This window comes from Copidosoma floridanum, unplaced genomic scaffold, assembly GCF_036245765.1.
Source record: "Copidosoma floridanum isolate Cflo_tuat_1 unplaced genomic scaffold, Cflo_Japanese_pri ptg000019l, whole genome shotgun sequence".
In the NCBI taxonomy this organism is placed as follows: Eukaryota; Metazoa; Arthropoda; class Insecta; order Hymenoptera; family Encyrtidae; genus Copidosoma; species Copidosoma floridanum.
In genome coordinates this window covers 7520182-7537395 of record NW_028321896.1, presented here as the reverse complement: position 1 = coordinate 7537395, position 17214 = coordinate 7520182, and the positions used below count along the sequence as shown (strand labels likewise).

At 34.2% G+C, this 17214-nt stretch overlaps 3 protein-coding genes across 7 annotated transcripts; 1 reads left to right on the top strand and 2 right to left on the bottom strand.

The window, feature by feature from the left end:
* The first annotated feature begins 2769 nt into the window (after positions 1-2769).
* On the top strand, positions 2770-6503 carry Tsr1 (Tsr1 ribosome assembly factor). The gene is made up of 12 exons (XM_014350570.2): positions 2770-2976; positions 3329-3596; positions 3678-3924; positions 4009-4209; positions 4292-4525; positions 4598-4763; positions 4846-5049; positions 5117-5352; positions 5424-5687; positions 5756-5866; positions 5966-6173; positions 6254-6503. The coding sequence occupies exons 1-12, from the start codon at positions 2865-2867 to the stop codon at positions 6424-6426; spliced, it is 2424 nt and encodes an 807-aa protein (XP_014206056.2). The 5' UTR covers positions 2770-2864; the 3' UTR covers positions 6427-6503.
* On the bottom strand, positions 6459-13125 carry Bre1 (E3 ubiquitin-protein ligase Bre1). Of its 5 annotated transcripts, none has more exons than XM_014350566.2 (15): positions 12699-13125; positions 12355-12574; positions 11496-11682; positions 11232-11417; positions 10808-11166; positions 10586-10711; positions 10341-10514; positions 9703-9960; positions 9504-9629; positions 9140-9390; positions 8899-9061; positions 8679-8792; positions 7963-8365; positions 7709-7803; positions 6459-7635 (listed from the first exon to the last, which is right to left on the bottom strand). In XM_014350566.2, exons 2-15 carry the CDS (start codon positions 12502-12504, stop codon positions 7354-7356), a joined length of 2874 nt encoding a protein of 957 aa, XP_014206052.2. In that variant the 5' UTR covers positions 12505-12574; positions 12699-13125; the 3' UTR covers positions 6459-7353. The 5 variants fall into 5 exon arrangements, with proteins under 5 accessions (XP_014206052.2, XP_014206054.2, XP_089449712.1 ...); XM_014350568.3 differs by having other exon boundaries at positions 7963-8347; XM_089593586.1 differs by having other exon boundaries at positions 8697-8792.
* A 352-nt stretch (positions 13126-13477) lies between these two features.
* Positions 13478-16777, bottom strand: pch2 (pachytene checkpoint 2 protein). Its single transcript, XM_089592910.1, has 6 exons — positions 16477-16777; positions 16156-16318; positions 15878-16072; positions 14490-14717; positions 14064-14411; positions 13478-13986 (listed from the first exon to the last, which is right to left on the bottom strand). Exons 1-6 carry the CDS (start codon positions 16665-16667, stop codon positions 13717-13719), a joined length of 1395 nt encoding a protein of 464 aa, XP_089449036.1. The 5' UTR covers positions 16668-16777; the 3' UTR covers positions 13478-13716.
* Positions 16778-17214: the final 437 nt, after the last annotated feature.

The following is a 17214-nucleotide window of genomic DNA, read 5'->3' as shown; positions in this document are numbered from 1 at the left end:
TTTGAGGTGGTCCGGCGAAACCCTCTATCTCCCTCTCCGGTTCTTTGTATCTACTCGAGTCAACGGTTGTTTATTAATTTTTGATTCAAACAGGTTTTCTTTTAGGTACCTACTTACCCCGAAACGCTAAAAACTCGAATGCCTCTCAAACATTTTACTTGCAAGTCTTTTTTTGCAACAATGGGAAGAAAATTTTTCATGTCATCAACAAAAACAAAAAAAATATTTTGAAACTAGTTTTCCGTAACGTTTTTCAGTTGAAAAATACATTTATTTTATATGCAGATCACCCATATGTAGAATATAACAGTAAAATTTAAGTAATTAAATAAAATACGCATTATTTCTAAATGTAACAGTGTAGACGGGACTTTCAAAGTATTTATTGGGAAACGACTTTTCGTACGGAAATTGCTACTTATCAAGAGATAATGCGGGTAAACTGATCTTGCACAAAATTCGTAATCGGATAATTTTTTAAAGGAATAGCTAAGATTGGTTTTGAATGTACCCTATACGTTATTAAAAAAATGTGAGAGAAAATGAAATTAAAAATATTTTTTTCATACATAAGTAAATATGATTTTCGTAAAATTTACTAATAAGTTACTAACGCATATCCATGTAACGTACATTTGCTTGCAATGTTGACCAAATAAGTATAATGAACAAGTAAATCTATTGTATAATGTACACACTTGACAGGTGCAAGTGTGCATCACACGTGCAAATTTATAATAACGTCCATGACGCATAAACAATTAACAATAGTTGCTATAGGTTGGATATAGCTACAATAATAATAGGTACATATATAATACTTATCTACCAAATTGAGTACTACGAATAAAAAAAAATCAACTTACCTTTTTTTCGATTCTGAAGTTCCTCGAGGCTCCTCGAGTCGATGCAAATCATAACAAAAGTTCCCTCGCGGTACACGAATTATGATACAAGTGTTAGGTATACACGTCTTTGTAAGCCTTGCATTTGCATAATAAATATGCATGTATAACCTATCAAACTACGAGAGACTATAAGTATGCATGACGACGACGTTGACGAGGACGACAGCATAAGCGAGGACGACGCGAGTGCCACACGATAGGGCCGAAAAAACAAATTTCTGTATCACCCGAAAGGTTTTAAAATCTAATGTGTGCAACCAAAAAACAAAAAAAAAAAAAAAAACAAAAAACGAAACGAAAACAAACAAACAAAACGAAAATCACAGAAACAGGACGATAATCAACAAAAGCGTACCATCATCAATCACAAAACAATAATAATAATAATTATGCACTTGTTTACGACCGAAAGAACGTGGTAAAAATTTCGATGCACTCGCGTCGTTCCTTGCGCTGCCGGCAGCGTTAAGGGAGCCCCCGAAGCGACCGACCGATCGACAACTGCACGCCCTAGCCTCTATGTACGCGCGCGCGCGCGCGAATAAAATGCGTTTGGTAAAGAAGCAAAGCAGGGACGTCTCGTTTGGTGCTGCGTGTGCAGCCACTTTAGGGCTATAGGAACCCTCTCTACTTGCCTCCCTCCACCTCTATAAAACCCTCCCTTCCGCCCTTCCTTTCTCTCTATATCTGTCGCACACAGAAGGGCCGGCCGGCCGGCTCCCCCTTTTTTCGTGTGTACTGCATACTGCATCCCATGTACAACTGTACAAGTACAAGTACATTTTATGTTTGTGTATTCGCGACGCTTGTATATATGTATAGGTACTCTGATGTGCGTATGCGTATGCGTTTGCGTATGGTATGGAGGAATTGGTGAACGGTGAAGTAGTAGGATACATTTACTTCGTTCCTTCGTTGTACCACCATAGCGGACCATACGTGCATGGAATACACATGCAATACCCTGCAATGGAGGGAGGAACGACGAGACGTCTAAGCGCATATATTGCAAGGGTAGGTATATACATATATATGAAAAGAATAGAATGCGCCAATGCAAGCGCCACCCTATCGCGTGCGCAAGTTTTCTATGCATACGCATATTATAATCTTGGCGGCCCCGTATTATTTACATATAGACATCGAGGGAAAGCATAGAAGAAAGGCCATGTAGACTCTATTAAAGAGAATACTGCGTTATTGGATGTTTGGATCGCAATGTCATTAAGTTGTCAATTTACTGTGTAATTTAATATTTATCTTTTACGAAACGCATAAATACAATTATTACGTCAATCTTTTTTACTTTTTTTTTTCTCAATTGGTTTTTATTGGTTTGTTCACACATACTATACTGCAAGTTTTCTACTGCTCTCGGGTTGCGGAGCTTTTTATGTTCAATTGAAAACAAATTCAAACACTATAGTTGGAACCCCTTCGTGCTTACCAGCGTATCGTCAGTTTTCAAATTTTCTTTACAAATGTGTTAAAATGACGATGCACCCAATATCGTTGTTCTGTACGAAAAAAAGGATACACATATACCCTACTATCACGGACAATACAAACAAATTAAAGTATGTAATATAAGTACGCAGAGCTGGTCATTTTCGGAACGTATAAGTTGTGTTTTTATTCGCAGATGGTCAAGTGCTTATTCGTGATACACCAAAAAACTTATATATATATAGCTTCAGGAAAGGGATCGATCAATCGTCCAAGTAAATGTATCGATAGCTCGACGCTCGATTCAAAAGAAATCGATGCTTTGAGAATCGACTTCTATCAAGTATCGAAATCGCGTTTTTACCGAATCGATTTAAATATCAAATTCCTTCGACTTTTACCATGTGTATTTTTCACAGCCTGCATGCTGTGCTTTATACAATCGTCGAATAACCTTCTAGTAAATATTATATTTTTGAGAGATTGTTAATTTAAATAAATATAAGAAAAATGGCAAAATCTACACAAGAAGCTCACAGGCCTGGTGTGTTTAAAAAACCCCCCAAGCCCCACAAAACTGGAAGACACCGTAGCAAAGGTGCCATCGCCAACAGTGCTGGGGGTATGTTATTTCTGTTAATCAATTTTTGTATCTCAAACCAAATAAGATCAGAATTAAGTAATGATGAATATTTGTTTGTTTCAATGATTTTTAATTTATTATATTATAAGGTCTAGAAATAATTTTAATTTGATTTCTTGTTTTAAGGTTAATTTTTAAACTTGTTGACATTTTTTAAACACTTTCTTCTGATATTTAATTAAGATCAAAAATAACTTGAACTTATGATTATGTAGAAAAGTGTGTTTGAAATAATGTGAAGCTAAAGTACTTGCAATGTCTCAGTGATCATAAATAAACTACTTATTACTTGATAACCATAAGTACTAACAAATCATCAAAATCTTTATAGGCAAAGTTACTGTCAAGCAAAAAACCAAACATGTGAAGAAAGAGCTGAGTAAAGTTGCAAAAAGACATCAAATGATGCAAAATCGAACCAACCAACGAAACAAATTTTTAGATGAAAAACGAAAGTTGAGTGGAAAAAATAGTTCACCCATGCTGATTGCTGTGGTTGCGCTGCAAGAAGATTTGGATGCGCATAAGATTGTTGATATGTTGTCAAAAGCAGATGAAGAGGCAACTATTAAAAATGGGGACAATACGACGCATATCAGGTAACATTTAGTTTCTTAGTATTTGTGTATGGAAACATCATCAATCTTCATCACTCACATTTTTAAATTATTACTTAACAGTGTGCCAAGCTTGAAACAACGTTTCTCAATTGTTGTACCTCCTCAAGGAGATCTTTTTGCAACACTTGATTTAATTAAAGTTGTTAATACTGTATTATTTGTCACGTCTGCTACGTATGAAAGTGATAAAAGTCGAAGGGAGGAAGTTATTGATTCATGGGGTGAACAGGTAGTTCAATCGGTAGCTGCTCAAGGATTACCAACTCCAATTCTAGCTGTAACAAATTTGAAAAATCTTCCTGAAACAGTAAGACATTTAACTTGCCAATGCTTTTTTCAAACTTCTTTTGAATTTAGTTATATAACACAAAATATTTATTGAATTTACTAGAAAAGGCAAGCTCACAAAAATCATATTCAAAAAATCTTATTTAAATGGCTACCAGAGGAAAAAGTCATGGATCTCAATGACACTAATGCAATCAATATTCTAAGAACTGCAGCATCTCAGAAACAAAAAACTGTTATCTACAGGAACAAAAGATCATATCTTTTGGCAGAAGACATTAAGTTTCATTTGGATGAAAACGATGTAACGTGTTTTTTTTCTTTGTCTAAAATTTTAGGATTAGTAAAACATACAGTGTTGTCATGAAACTCATATAATTCTTCAGGATAAGAAAAATTTTGGAACACTTGAGATATCAGGGTATTTACATGGTATGCCTTTGTCAGTGTATGGATTGGTTCATATTCCAGGTCTTGGTGATTATCAAATGTCTAAAATCATGAAACTTGAAGATCCATTTCCTTTAGTCCGAAAATCAAAAAAGTCTAATATAGATGTTGAAATGGATAAAACAAATACAGTTGAAAAAATCTTTAACATCGAAGATTCATCGAAACAAGTAAGCTTTGTAAAAATATTTGTTTTTTTTTTCAATTCCTTGCAAAATGAATTTACATTATTTTGTCTTTAGGAATCACTGGAATCGGAAAATATACCAGATCCAATGGATGCAGAACAAACTTGGCCCACTGAAGAAGAATTAGCAGAAGCGAAAGCTCAACAAAAACAAGTAGTTAAACTCGTACCCAAAGGAACATCTGCTTATCAGGCAGCTTGGATTCCTGATGAGGAAGGACGTAAGACATTTTAATTTTTATTGTACATCAAATACTGTTGTCATGGAATAGCACAAAAAACCGTTTAATTGTAATTTTATAGTAGATTACGATGAAAGTAGCGACGATGAGGAAAAAATGGTTGTTGATCAAGCACAGAGTGAAATTAACAGTGATGATGAAAACACACTGACTGAAGACGATAAAGAAGAATACGAAACGATGTCCCTTTCAGATACAAATGAACAGCGTTATGATGAAAAAATGGATCTGTACAAAGAAAAAGAAGCTCTTTTAAAGCTCAAAGGTAAATTATAGAATCTCATTTGATTCTGCATTTTTTATCCCTTTGATAATTAATTTTTTTCCTACAGAAGCAAAACAAGATTCCGAATTTCCGGACGAAGTCGATACACCCCAAGATATTTTAGCCAAAGTGCGCTTTCAGAAATATCGAGGTCTAGACTCATTCCGTACAACATTTTGGGATAGACTTGAAAATCTGCCCTATGATTATGGGAGAATATTCCAATTCCAAAACTTTGATCGTACTCGTAGGCGTGTCGCTCAACAACGGGAAGACTTATTAAACGAAGAAGAACATGCACAAGTAGGTTATTTAATTTTTGTTTTGTTTTTCATTACGTAGTCTATTATTTATGTTTATGCAATTTTCTCTAGCCTGGATCATACTTGACAATTTCAGTAAAGGGTGTGAGTAAGGAACTATACGATTCACAAGTCTTGAAGAACAACCTGCCTTTAGTTGTGTTTGGATTGTTAGAATATGAACACAGAATGTCTGTGCTAAACTTTGTTTTAAATCGTACCCTAAACAGCAATTTGCCAATCAAATCCAAAGAGCGTCTTATTTTCCAATGTGGATTTAGAAGGTTTTCAGCTTGCCCCATTTTTAGTCAACACACCAATGGAAATAAACATAAAGTATGGTGTTTGATGTCTAGTAGTACACTGCATTTTTCCAAGTTTGTAATTTTGCAAAATATTTTCAGTACGAAAGGTTTTTTCAACCGAATTCAACTGTTGTCGCAACTACATTCGCTCCAATTACGTTCCCGCCATGCCCAGTCTTATGTTACATGCAAAAAACCGATGGAAGCTTGGTATGTCAACGATTCCTTTTTTTCACAATTTGCCAGAGAGACATTACTGCCGTAATGTAATTTTGTAACTATTGCATAAAGACTCTTGTATGTAATTAGGAAATGATTGCCACTGGAAGTCTCATGTCTGTAAATCCAAATCGACTTATTATAAAAAGAGTCATTTTAAGTGGTCATCCGTTCAAAGTTCACAAAAAATCAGCTGTTGTAAGATTTATGTTCTTCAACAGAGAAGATATTAGGTGGTTCAAGCCTGTAAAACTACGGACGAAATGTGGCCGTAAAGGACATATCAAAGAACCACTTGGTAAGTACTATTACGATAAAAATTATCTTCTAAAAAAAGTATTCCAATTCTTGTATATGATTGGATTATTTTGTACACAGGAACGCACGGACACATGAAGTGTATATTTGATGGACCATTAAAATCGCAAGATACTGTGTTAATGAATCTTTACAAAAGAGTTTTTCCAAAGTGGACTTACGAGCCTGCGTTGATGACAATTGGGTCTGGTGAGGAACCAGCTGATAAGTCAACTGATGTACAAATGGAGTAAAATTAAGTATAGAGTTGTACTTGAAAAAATGTTTTTTAATATTGAAAACATGTAATTTATATTAATACATGGAACTAGTAAAAATGAATTTATAGTTATTTCGAAACCTCCCTTTTGAAAGGATTATAAATAGTTAAAGATTTATCCAATTTACGTAAAAAGAGATTTGAATGAATCCAAAGCAATGTAAATTTGATAAGTATTATTATGCTTGATCACAGCATCGTACTTTTTTGCACATTTTCTATAATGCAAAGTTGATGTACATATCTTGAGTAGTTAAAAAGACTACCTTACAGTTCAAGACTATTCATAGACAACAGTCACGAGTTTATATATTTGCATGTATTTATTTACACGATTGTATTTGTAAATATTACTAATATTCACGTAGCAAAAAATAATTTACTTAAAAAATAAAAGGTTGTTTAAAAAAAAATATATTTCATTGGACAGATTAAAACTGTAAGCACAAAATTGTTTGATACGTAAGTGCTTACGTGTGATAAAAATAAAAAAAAAAAAAGTTAAATTGGAAAAACTAACTACATTTTTACAATCAGAAATAACTATACCTTCGCGTGTGTTAATTTTTTAAAGTTAATTCAGCAAAAAAAAATTTACGATGCTTACATCATTAAACTTTCAGTAACACTGAAGTTCGTCGATTTAAATTCACTGTAATATGTTATATCTATACATGCATCGCACTTCTTCATAATACACCTAAGTTTTAGTCTTTTATGCTTTTATATACATATTACACAATTCACACTATTTCGAGGAAAACGTTTACATTTTTTAGTAACAAAAGTACAAAAAAAAGTGAAATGCTCTTCGATAATTCCATTGCTAAAATTGCGATCGTCTTTGAAGGCGAAGTACTTCGCGTTTATTGTTTTCTTAAGCAACTTAATGCCTCCTTCTTCAGGTCGACAGGTAGAGCCGATGATAATCGTTAGCTCCAAAGGCGCAGTTGCACTTGGGACACTTTCGCTGCCGAGTTTCGTAACGAGTACGTAGACAATCCCAACAGAAGACGTGGAAGCACTTTGTAAGCACTGCGTCTTTTCGCTTTACTTTACAAGAGGGGCATGTTAACGTTTCTTTGTATTCACGAAGTTCTTCAGCCATTACTTCATCTACAGTCTCAGCCAATTCTATCTTTTTCATTCTCTCAACTTTCCGTCTGAGTTGCGCTATTTCTTCCTACAATTGAACATTAAAATTTAAAATTCGATTATGAAAACTCATGATCATATGAAAAATCAAGTAGACATACTTGTAATCTTTTTGTTTTGTATGCTTCAGCTTCCAAGGAACTTGTTTTCTCGGCTACAACTTGCTGAGCCTCTTTCATTTGTGAATGGTACTTTTCTACAATAATAATAGATTTATTAAACCGTTTCTATGGGCCAATGATCACTTTTAGTGAGTAAATAATACATCAATAATTTATATTTTTCAAGCTTCTGTGGTATTAAATGTTTTGAAAAAACTGATAATTGACACCAGCAAATGCAGAAAATTAATTACCAAGATGAAGTTTGAGGTCTGCGGCAGATTGCGCGCTTTCAATGGCTTTTCTTTTGTGCATCTCCATAGCCTGCTGACGCAATGCCAATTCTTTCTCCACGGTAGCCAGTGAATTCTGCAGCAAACGCTCTTTTTCCTCCAACTTTCTCACAACCAAGTTGGCCGCCTCAACTTGGGTGGTCAGAGTCGACACTTGTTCCTTCAAGACATCCTTTTCCTCTCTTGCCAGCTTGTGCAACTGGTTGCTCTTGATCCTCTCTGTCATCAATTTAAAGTTGGCGTCGTCCTTCTCACGTAATTGTTGTATTAGCCTAGAATTTTGCTCTTGCATGTCCTCGAAAGCTTGACCCGTGACCTCCATCTCGTTGAGGAGAGCCTCTTCCTCCTGCAACCATGCGTCGTTCTATTTAACGTTACATCACCGTTCCAGCACGAGCAAGAACGATGTCGACTTAGTACACCCATTAGCTACTACAGCTGCATCAAACCATGATTTCCAATATACAAGTAGACTCCAAATAAAAATTAGTAGATATTAGCAGTTGACATACGTTTTCAATGTAATTTTTTCATTATATTGAAAAACTTCTACTATTGCAGCTTGTTAATTTTTATTAAAAGTTACTTTGTACAAGAAATTTGTTAGATTGCAGATTAGAGGCAATGCATGCACCAAATAATTATGCATCTATCCAAGCCGGAGTATAAAGAACTACCTGTTTTTGAGTAGCCACCTGTCTTTGTAGTGCGTATGCTTGCTCCTCAAGCTTTTTGATCTTCAGTTGAGCATCCTCGTCGGCAAGTTTCTTTCGTTCTTCGCGTTTGCTTTCCTACAACATGAACATAGAACAAAAAAAAAAAAAAAAAAAAAAATCAAAAAAAGCGCCAATTAGATTGGGAAAGTTATTAAAATATAATGAAATCTCGTTATATTACAATCTGTACTTGTATTTTTTTGAGCTGTTGCCTCATGTCCTCTAACTCTGCTCTTGTTTTGCGCTCAGCAGCCATGAGCTGAGCTTTATCGCGTTGCTCTTTGCCGATGCTTTTGTACATGTCTAACAGTAGTTTCAATTCTTTCATTTCGTTCACAGCCTTTCTATTATCGTGGAAGGAAAAAAAAAAAGCTATAAGTACTTTAGAGAAAGCAAAGTAAAGTTTTACTGAATAAACTTACTTGAGTTGCGCCTTGAGATCCCTGACTATTTCCGACTCAGCAGCTTTGGCATCTTTAGATCTATGCATTGGATCACGGTGTTCCGTTTTGACTGATTCTTTTTTAATATCCTTTTCACGTTTAATATCTTTCTCTTTTTTGAGAGTCGGGGATGAAAGAGCGTGTTCGGAATTTCCTTTTTCTCCTTCACCTCCTTCATTGTCTCCATCTTCATCTGCTCTTTCCTTTTTAATACCCCCTTCTTCTTTAATCTTTTAAGCCATAAAATGATCATGAATATTATATTCAATACTCGTACGTGGATAAAGAAATTATTGAATACAAATATTGAAAAATTTGCCATTGCTAATAAAATTCAACTTACCTGCCCTGGCAGAGAATTTGAAGCATCTTCTTCTTTTCCACTTCCATCAGAATTGTTACCTTCTTTATTTTCTTGAGCCATTTGTTGACCAAGTTTAGTTGTCAATTCTTCCACCTCTTTTTTTAACTACAACACGATTTTTCAAAGTCAATTACTAAGAAAAACACAATTTTACTTAAAAATGACAAACTGCACGTACTCTTGGAACTTCAGCAGAAATCTCCTTGTATTTACGTTTATATCGATGAACTTCGCCTTTCAACTGTTGGTTGTGATTTTGTAATGAAGTAATGAGATGTCGCATTTCTCTATTAATTGGGCCAGTTTGTTCATTAGCAGCTAAATTCTGTTCAAACTCGATGCGAAGCATTTCATACTCTTTCCTCAACTGCGCTAGAACATCCTCTAATTGTATACATTCGCCTCTTAGTTTCTTTTGTGCCATCAGTTCTTCACTCTAAAAAAGTAATTATTGATAACAAATGAAGTCCAAGCAACGAACAGGTGATAAATATGTTGAGAGGACAGAGATAGATTTCTCAGGATCAGCAGATCCGGCAGATAGGGAGTGAAAATATGGACCTTCTAACTGCTAAAGTATGTGCAATAGCGTACTGATGACATGACTTGTTTGCTTTCAGTACGTAATGTAATATTTTTATCGTTATTTTACACAATTTTTAGGAACTGATACTATCAAAACGACAAGTTCTTTAACAATAAATTTAAATAATTAAAATCTAATATAACCCATGCGAAAGTTCTTTAAATTCTTGAGGATGAATGTATAAAAAAAGCATTTGATATATATGGAAAGATATAAAAATGTTTACTTACTTCCATCATCTCTATGTGACGTAGATGAGCGTTTTTGCTTGATTGAAGTTGTTGACGAGCTTCGTCTAATTGAGTTTTCAATTGCATTGACTCATTATACAAAACTGAGAATTGGGATTGTAAACACTTGTATTCTGTTGTCTCGACAATAACGGATTCAGGCAATTGACGGATCTACAAACATAATACTTTTTAATGCATTTTCAACATGAAAAATTAATCATAAAAAAGGTAAAAACACGTACATCCATCTTCAACTTTTCTACTTCTTTTAATGTATCACGATGTTGTTGATGTAATTTATCCAACTCTTGCAATCTGTTATTGGACAACTCACGAGTTTCTTCCAATTCCCTTTGTAAATCTTCCAACTGAATTTTGGAAAAATGTTTTTCATTACAAAAAAATTGTAAGTTGCTCTGAGTCTTTATAAGAAAAAAAAAAAAAAGAAAAAAAAATTGTCTCACCTTAGTTTGCGACACACTTGTTGCAACTATAGCGTTAGACTTGACACATCCTTTTTCATCTGAACCATGAATTTGTTGGAATGCTTTCAACTTTTCAATCGCATCACCAAGATGATGTTCTAATTTATCGTTTCTTGATCGCACTTTATTCAACTCGTACTGTAAATCATCTACTTGATTTCGAAGTTCAGCAGCTAATGTATCTTTGGCAGTAATTGTATCTTGCAATTCCGACATTTTTAGTGAAATTGTATGATACTTTTCATGCAGTTGGAGGTTTAGCGCTTGTAAATTTCTGTTTTCCATTTGAATTTCAACATTTGCTTTTTTTACCACTTCATCGATGTTGGGTGCTTCTTCTGTAAATGATGTCATAATGAACAATAATAGAAATTTTGACTTATCATTAAAAAATTGTCATTACCATTGAACTCTCCTTTGAGAGCAAGCGTGATTTTTTCATTTCTTTGGGAAAGCCTATCAAATGCCTGTACAACTTTCGAAACCGCTCGTTTCGACACTTGAACGCGGTTTGCAAGTTTATCATCCAACTCCTCTTTATCCCAGGAAGACAATTGCATGAGAAAAGAAGTCGTGGCTTCACTCTCATCTACAAAACAAGCAGATACATTAAAAGTCCTGAAATCCATGTATTTTTAAGCTCAGGCATAAACAGATGGTTGTATACTTTTATTTTCAGACTCATCTGCTGTTTCTGCATCAAACCTTTGTAGCAATACACGAATATCCTCGTTTAATTGATTCCAATACCTATTGACTACGTTTAGCACTGCATCATCCTGAGTTTGTCGTTTTTCTAATTGTTCTATTCTTTGCCTTAACTCGATTTCCAGACGCTGTCTTTGATCTAACCTCTTTGATCGGAAGCAATAAAAATATACGATAGTTTTATCACAACATAAAAAAATAACTTGAATAGTTTTGGAAAGTGTATGACTTATAATTTGAAATATTGTGTCTGCACATGAATCAACATGTCACGCATCATTCGATACTTCAACTTAAACTCACTCAAGTATAGATTATAGAATTAAAAAATATTATATTGTTGTGAACTTTAAACTTAGTCTATAAAGTAATTAGATGTATAAAAATGGCATACGAACTTTTAACCTTTACTTAAAATGATTTGTACAAGAACTTATTTGTGACATTCAATGATACTGTTTAGCATTAAACCAAATTCTTTCTAAATGGTTTATTTTTCAATATGACATCAGTCAAAATAAAGCTGATTTAGCAAACAAACGAGAGAAAATACACACAATTGTTTAGACCACTGATTTGTAGTTGAGGCATTGATAATATTATCTTAAACACATTCATCATTACCGTAAAAAATAACAATGTCGCAGTAAAAAGGTGATTATTAAAAGCCGTCTGCCGTAAAGTATAAAAATAAATAATATTATATACCTAATAAAACATTCAAACAAAACGATGAAAACATTGAAAACCATGACATTACCAATCAGTTTTCCCAATTAGTAAACAATAAGCCCAAGGACGATTAAATTAACGTATACCTGAGCCAGTTTCTTGTTCTGAAACTGCAGAACCTTCATATCCATCTCTTCAAGGGTGGATATAGGTCCAATGATCATGGGCTCGAACTGGACCTTCTTGATGGGTGGCTGGGAGCCCGAGTCCGCGCTGTCGGCCGGTCTCTTCGACATTTTGCTGCCCTCGTTTGGCGCCAACCTGATACTCTGGGTGTTACTCGTGAAGAAAAACCAAGGTCAGCCTCTGCAAAGTAAAGAGCCTTCATTTCGACGTCGCCCATATCGATTGAAACGAAATGCGTAGGCAAATTGTAAATCTTTTTGGAGATGTATCCAGGGGGACGAGCTGTATCTGGAAGTCTACGTACCTAGAGCCTTGCTGGCAGTATAGCCTTTGCTCTGCTCTTGTCCAGATAATGTGTCCTTGTAGCTCGGGTGGGTGCAAGAGTTTGTGTGTGTTTATTTATATATTACATCATGATCCTCGACGTCTTCCTCGAGCCAAGTGGATGAGGTGGTCAGCGGGAAGAGTCCATGTATACGCAATCGTGAGCTCTTTCGCTTGCTTTCACTCTCTGCTTGGCCCAGGGGCTGATCTGACAATAAGGACTCTGCAATTCTCTTGTGTGTGCGTTGGCTCGATTCGTCGACGACCAACTCTTCTTTTGCATTTTCGTCGACTTCGAGAGATGCGAGAGAGAGCTCTATACACAGCTACAGTGAAAGAGAGCTCATGCAGAAGACGCCATTGTAAAGAATATTTGCTTTTGAGAGTTGCACAGCATATTGATGCTGCTTTGCTGTTGGAGTATAGATGCACATACCACACATGTATATGTGTGTGTGTGTGCTCTTTATTCATGGATCGATTACATTGATCCCTCGATACCTCTGTGGTCGATTTATTTCGATACAATAATCGATACGTTTAAAATAACAAAGAATCAAATCAACTAGCGGATTTTAAAAAATATTAAATGTTTGGTGTCAAAGTTAAATAAATTCACAGACAAATGTTTTAGAACTTTTTATTACAAAATATATGCATGGCATCATATTAATCATAACAATACTTCGTTGTATCATTTCGAACACATGTAATACTATTGTCATCGCTTTACTCACGCATTAGAATTTTTTTTTTTTTTTTTTTTTTTTTTTTTTTTTTTTTTTATAAATTTCAAACATGGAAATCAAAAAAGTACTCTAAATTTTTAATGTAGCACGACTATTCAAGTGACTAAACATTTTTTTAAAGTTTTTCTCAACTTACACTTATTGATGCTACAAATAGGAAAAGAAAAAAATCGTGGCATATTATCAAAATACTTTACCGTTGCATCAGGTAACACAGTATATTTATTATATACTAAGTAAACAAAATATTTAGCATTTCTTTCGGGATTGTATTTCTTTCTGCACAGTAAGTTCCATATAGTGAAGGAAAATATTAAGGCTACAAGGAGTCGGTATAACATATCGTGCGTGTGTTAAGAAAGGAATTTTTCTCAACATCCTTCCACTCAGGCCAACGGAATTTTCTGCTATAGGGAATAGTGGACCAGCATCAAAATATCTCATGTTCTCATTTGTTTGTTGCATTAATAACTGTACAATAGCTACGTCCAATACTTCTTCAAATAAAATAAAGTTTGTCTGTAAATAACGTTAAAAAAATGCATTTTTAAATAATCCAAACTACACAAGCGATTTAAAAAATCAAGAGCCATTACTCTCATCAATTCTTGAATACAACTAAAGTAAATCTGGTAAATAGCTGTCACATTTGGCTCAGGTATAAATTGTTTGATATCCGCACGGTCGACGAATGCCACATCAATAGCTTCTGTCAAATTACTCGTGGTCAAAATTAAAACGTTCGGATGACGTTTCAAATTATCGAGTTGCGTTAACAACGCATTAACAACCCTTATGGAATCACTTGGTTCTGTGCCATTAGCACAAGAATTACGGGCATGGGCCAGTGACTCAACTTCATCAATTAGGACACATACTAAAACTGTTGAGTCTTCCAATAATTGTTTAATTTCATTGAAAAGATTCATTACAAGCTTCCCACTCTGTAAGAGGTAAAAAATGAATTGTTTCATTCAATGCAATTATAAGAGGAAATTTAAAAAAAATTATTTTGAGCTTACCTCAGAAAACCATTTAGAAAACAGGCTGTGACTATTTATCTCTATCAACTCTGTGCGTTGAAAGCGATTATTCAAGCGTACAGAAACTTTTTGTGCCAAAGCTTTACACAAACTTGTTTTGCCTGTACCTGGTGGTCCGTGTAAGAGAACTACTTTGTTCCAACTGATAATGTGAGTATTCACCTGCTTTTGTGAATACAGCATTGCGGTTTCGACAAAGTTTAGTAACTGTAACATTATTAAAAATGTATACGTATTTAAAAAAAATATATTTACAGCCGTTTTGACAAATTATTATTATACACATAAAGACAGATGTTTTTTTGAACAAGTGCCAACTTTGTAATTTTAAATGTACTTTTATCAATTTTTACTGACTTCATTTTTTTTAAACAAAACAAAAACATAATTTTTCAAGATCTAAGTACCAAAAAATGATTTGAAGTGTGCTATATGAGGGCTCTTATTTTTTTGTAAAATAGCAAAACTCTTAAGAAAGAAGGCTCTGCAGGGTAGACTATAATTATTCGTAATTGTCTTTTTAGTTTTTTGACAACTACATCGTTAACAATTCATACATAGATTTTAAATACCAATAATTTAAATTACAAAAAATCGATTATTTTTAGTTGAAATTTATAACTTTATTTTTCAGTGTATTTAATGATTTTGCATCACAATCTTGTTGAATATTGGTATTTGTTACTTTCCTAATATACATTACGAGATAAAACTAAGAAAAGGATTTTGTTAACGTAACATAGAAAAAAGAGGCCGGCAAGTGATAGGTGTTGGAACATGATACATATACTTTGTTGCTTTAAGCCTAAAGACTGTTGAAAAGTCTAAATGTAGACACTAGATGAAGTTAAAAGCTTGCCCTTGTTATATTTGAAGTATAGACCCAACACTTAAGGACTTGTGAAAAAAATTATAACTCGTTGAGTCTTAGTCAAATACAGATTGATAATATTTAAAAACGAACTGTGCTCATACTCTAAACTCCAATCAAAATTTAATGTATTTTTGTGTATGAAGAAGCCATAAGCCCAAAGAAACTAAAAAGGTGTGCTGTGAGTCCAACAAAAAATATTTTCTAACAATTTTACAGTTATGTTGACACCCATGATTTATAAAAAGTCGATATCAAGATAAATTTGGACAATTTTTGGACAAGACATATGACGACGCACTTTTGAATGATAGCCTATTAAGGTCCTTATAGAAATACATATTTGGTGCTTATAGGGTATTGGTGAGTAAAAAAAATGACCAAGTATTCAGCATTAGTAACTTGATTGAAATGCCGAACGTTTGCAAATTTTTTCATAAATTTGAGCGTATAAAAAATATTTCTAATGAACCACAAAATTAAAAATCACACTTACGTGTTCTTTGATGTTATCACCATAAAATAAATTCTCCCAAAGCCCATGAAACTCTTTTGAAGGCAAAATCCAATGAGTCGAAGTTGATATTTCTTCGCCATCCTTATCTATAGTTTCCATTGCTGCCTCATCTTCATTCAATCGATAAACGAAAAATTTACAACTATTCACTTGACTTAGTTTTATAGAAACTGACTGCAAAATAATAATATAACGACAAGTGCTGCAATTGTCACTCTATTCATAAATAAATGTATATAAAACATGAGGATACATACATCATCACGTCCAACAGAGAAATAAAGGCACTTTATATGCTTTTTTGTACTTGATTGCTTTGGAGAAAAACTCTCGATTGTTAGAGTTCTATTAACAAAAATGTCGTCTCTCGATTTTAGCTCTTGAAACACTATACTTTGTATATCTTCTGTAGACATCGTACTGCGCGAGTAAAACAATACGATGAATCGGTATTTATTGTAAAAAAAAAAAAAAAAATATTAAATAAAAAAACACCGATAGACACAAGTAACACAATTAAATTAGTTAAAAGTAGTTAAGGCAAGTACTGTAATCAAGTATATCGAGTCTACACTCACCTTCCGGTTGTCTGACAAATTTCCACGAACAACGTGTGCTTCACCAAGGGTGTGTGCTTGTACATGTCGGTCGAACGGCTTGATTGTCGTTTCCCAAGAACTCTTAATTTACTCATGTAGACAAGAGTTGATATTAATAACCGAATGATAAAATACTTTAACGAAGTAGGGAAGGATTGCATCAATGGCATGCAAGAACACCAGGTAAAAAAAGGCACGATGTGCACAAGTGGTACTTCAACAATCAACAAGTGCTGCAGAGAGTTGTCGTTGTTTTCAAAACGAAACGGACAATGGGACTCTACTACAGGTTGCAACGTGATATGTGATAAAACAAAAAATCATAGGGGGCGCGCGACAGACAGGACACACGACATTGGTGCACTACTGACACTGCTGTACAAAGCTGTTGCGTATAACCTGCCCTGATTGGACGATTTAAAGGCTTCGATTAAATTCAACCAACGAAACTTCTCGGTATGAGAAAAAATTAACCATTTAGAAAGTAGGAGGCGTCAACCTAATTTAAACTCATCGAGGACAAAAAAAAAATTTATCTGTCACCACCTCCACGTGATGTATGAACAAGTGAATTGTGTAATAAAAAAAAAAAAACAGTTATTAAATTTAAATTTAAATGTACAATCATGTATTCATGAAATAGAAAATATTAAAAATTTGTTGTTAAATATGTTACAAGTTGGAAAATTCGTGTCACCCAGGCGGATCTGCGACAAT

Coding starts and splice junctions, on each gene's coding strand:
- Tsr1 (XM_014350570.2), top strand. CDS start 2,865: ATGGCAAAATCTACACAAGAAGCTCACAGGCCTGGTGTGTTTAAAAAA. Junction 3,925..4,008: donor TGAAAAATCTTCCTGAAACA/GTAAGACATTTA, acceptor TGAATTTACTAG/AAAAGGCAAGCTCACAAAAA. Junction 5,353..5,423: donor ACGAAGAAGAACATGCACAA/GTAGGTTATTTA, acceptor AATTTTCTCTAG/CCTGGATCATACTTGACAAT.
- Bre1 (XM_014350566.2), bottom strand. CDS start 12,504: ATGTCGAAGAGACCGGCCGACAGCGCGGACTCGGGCTCCCAGCCACCC. Junction 9,630..9,702: donor TTTCTGCTGAAGTTCCAAGA/GTACGTGCAGTT, acceptor ATCGTGTTGTAG/TTAAAAAAAGAGGTGGAAGA. Junction 7,804..7,962: donor AGACCTCAAACTTCATCTTG/GTAATTAATTTT, acceptor TTATTATTGTAG/AAAAGTACCATTCACAAATG.
- pch2 (XM_089592910.1), bottom strand. CDS start 16,667: ATGCCATTGATGCAATCCTTCCCTACTTCGTTAAAGTATTTTATCATT. Junction 16,073..16,155: donor TCTCTGTTGGACGTGATGAT/GTATGTATCCTC, acceptor ATTATTTTGCAG/TCAGTTTCTATAAAACTAAG. Junction 14,412..14,489: donor TTTCTAAATGGTTTTCTGAG/GTAAGCTCAAAA, acceptor TACCTCTTACAG/AGTGGGAAGCTTGTAATGAA.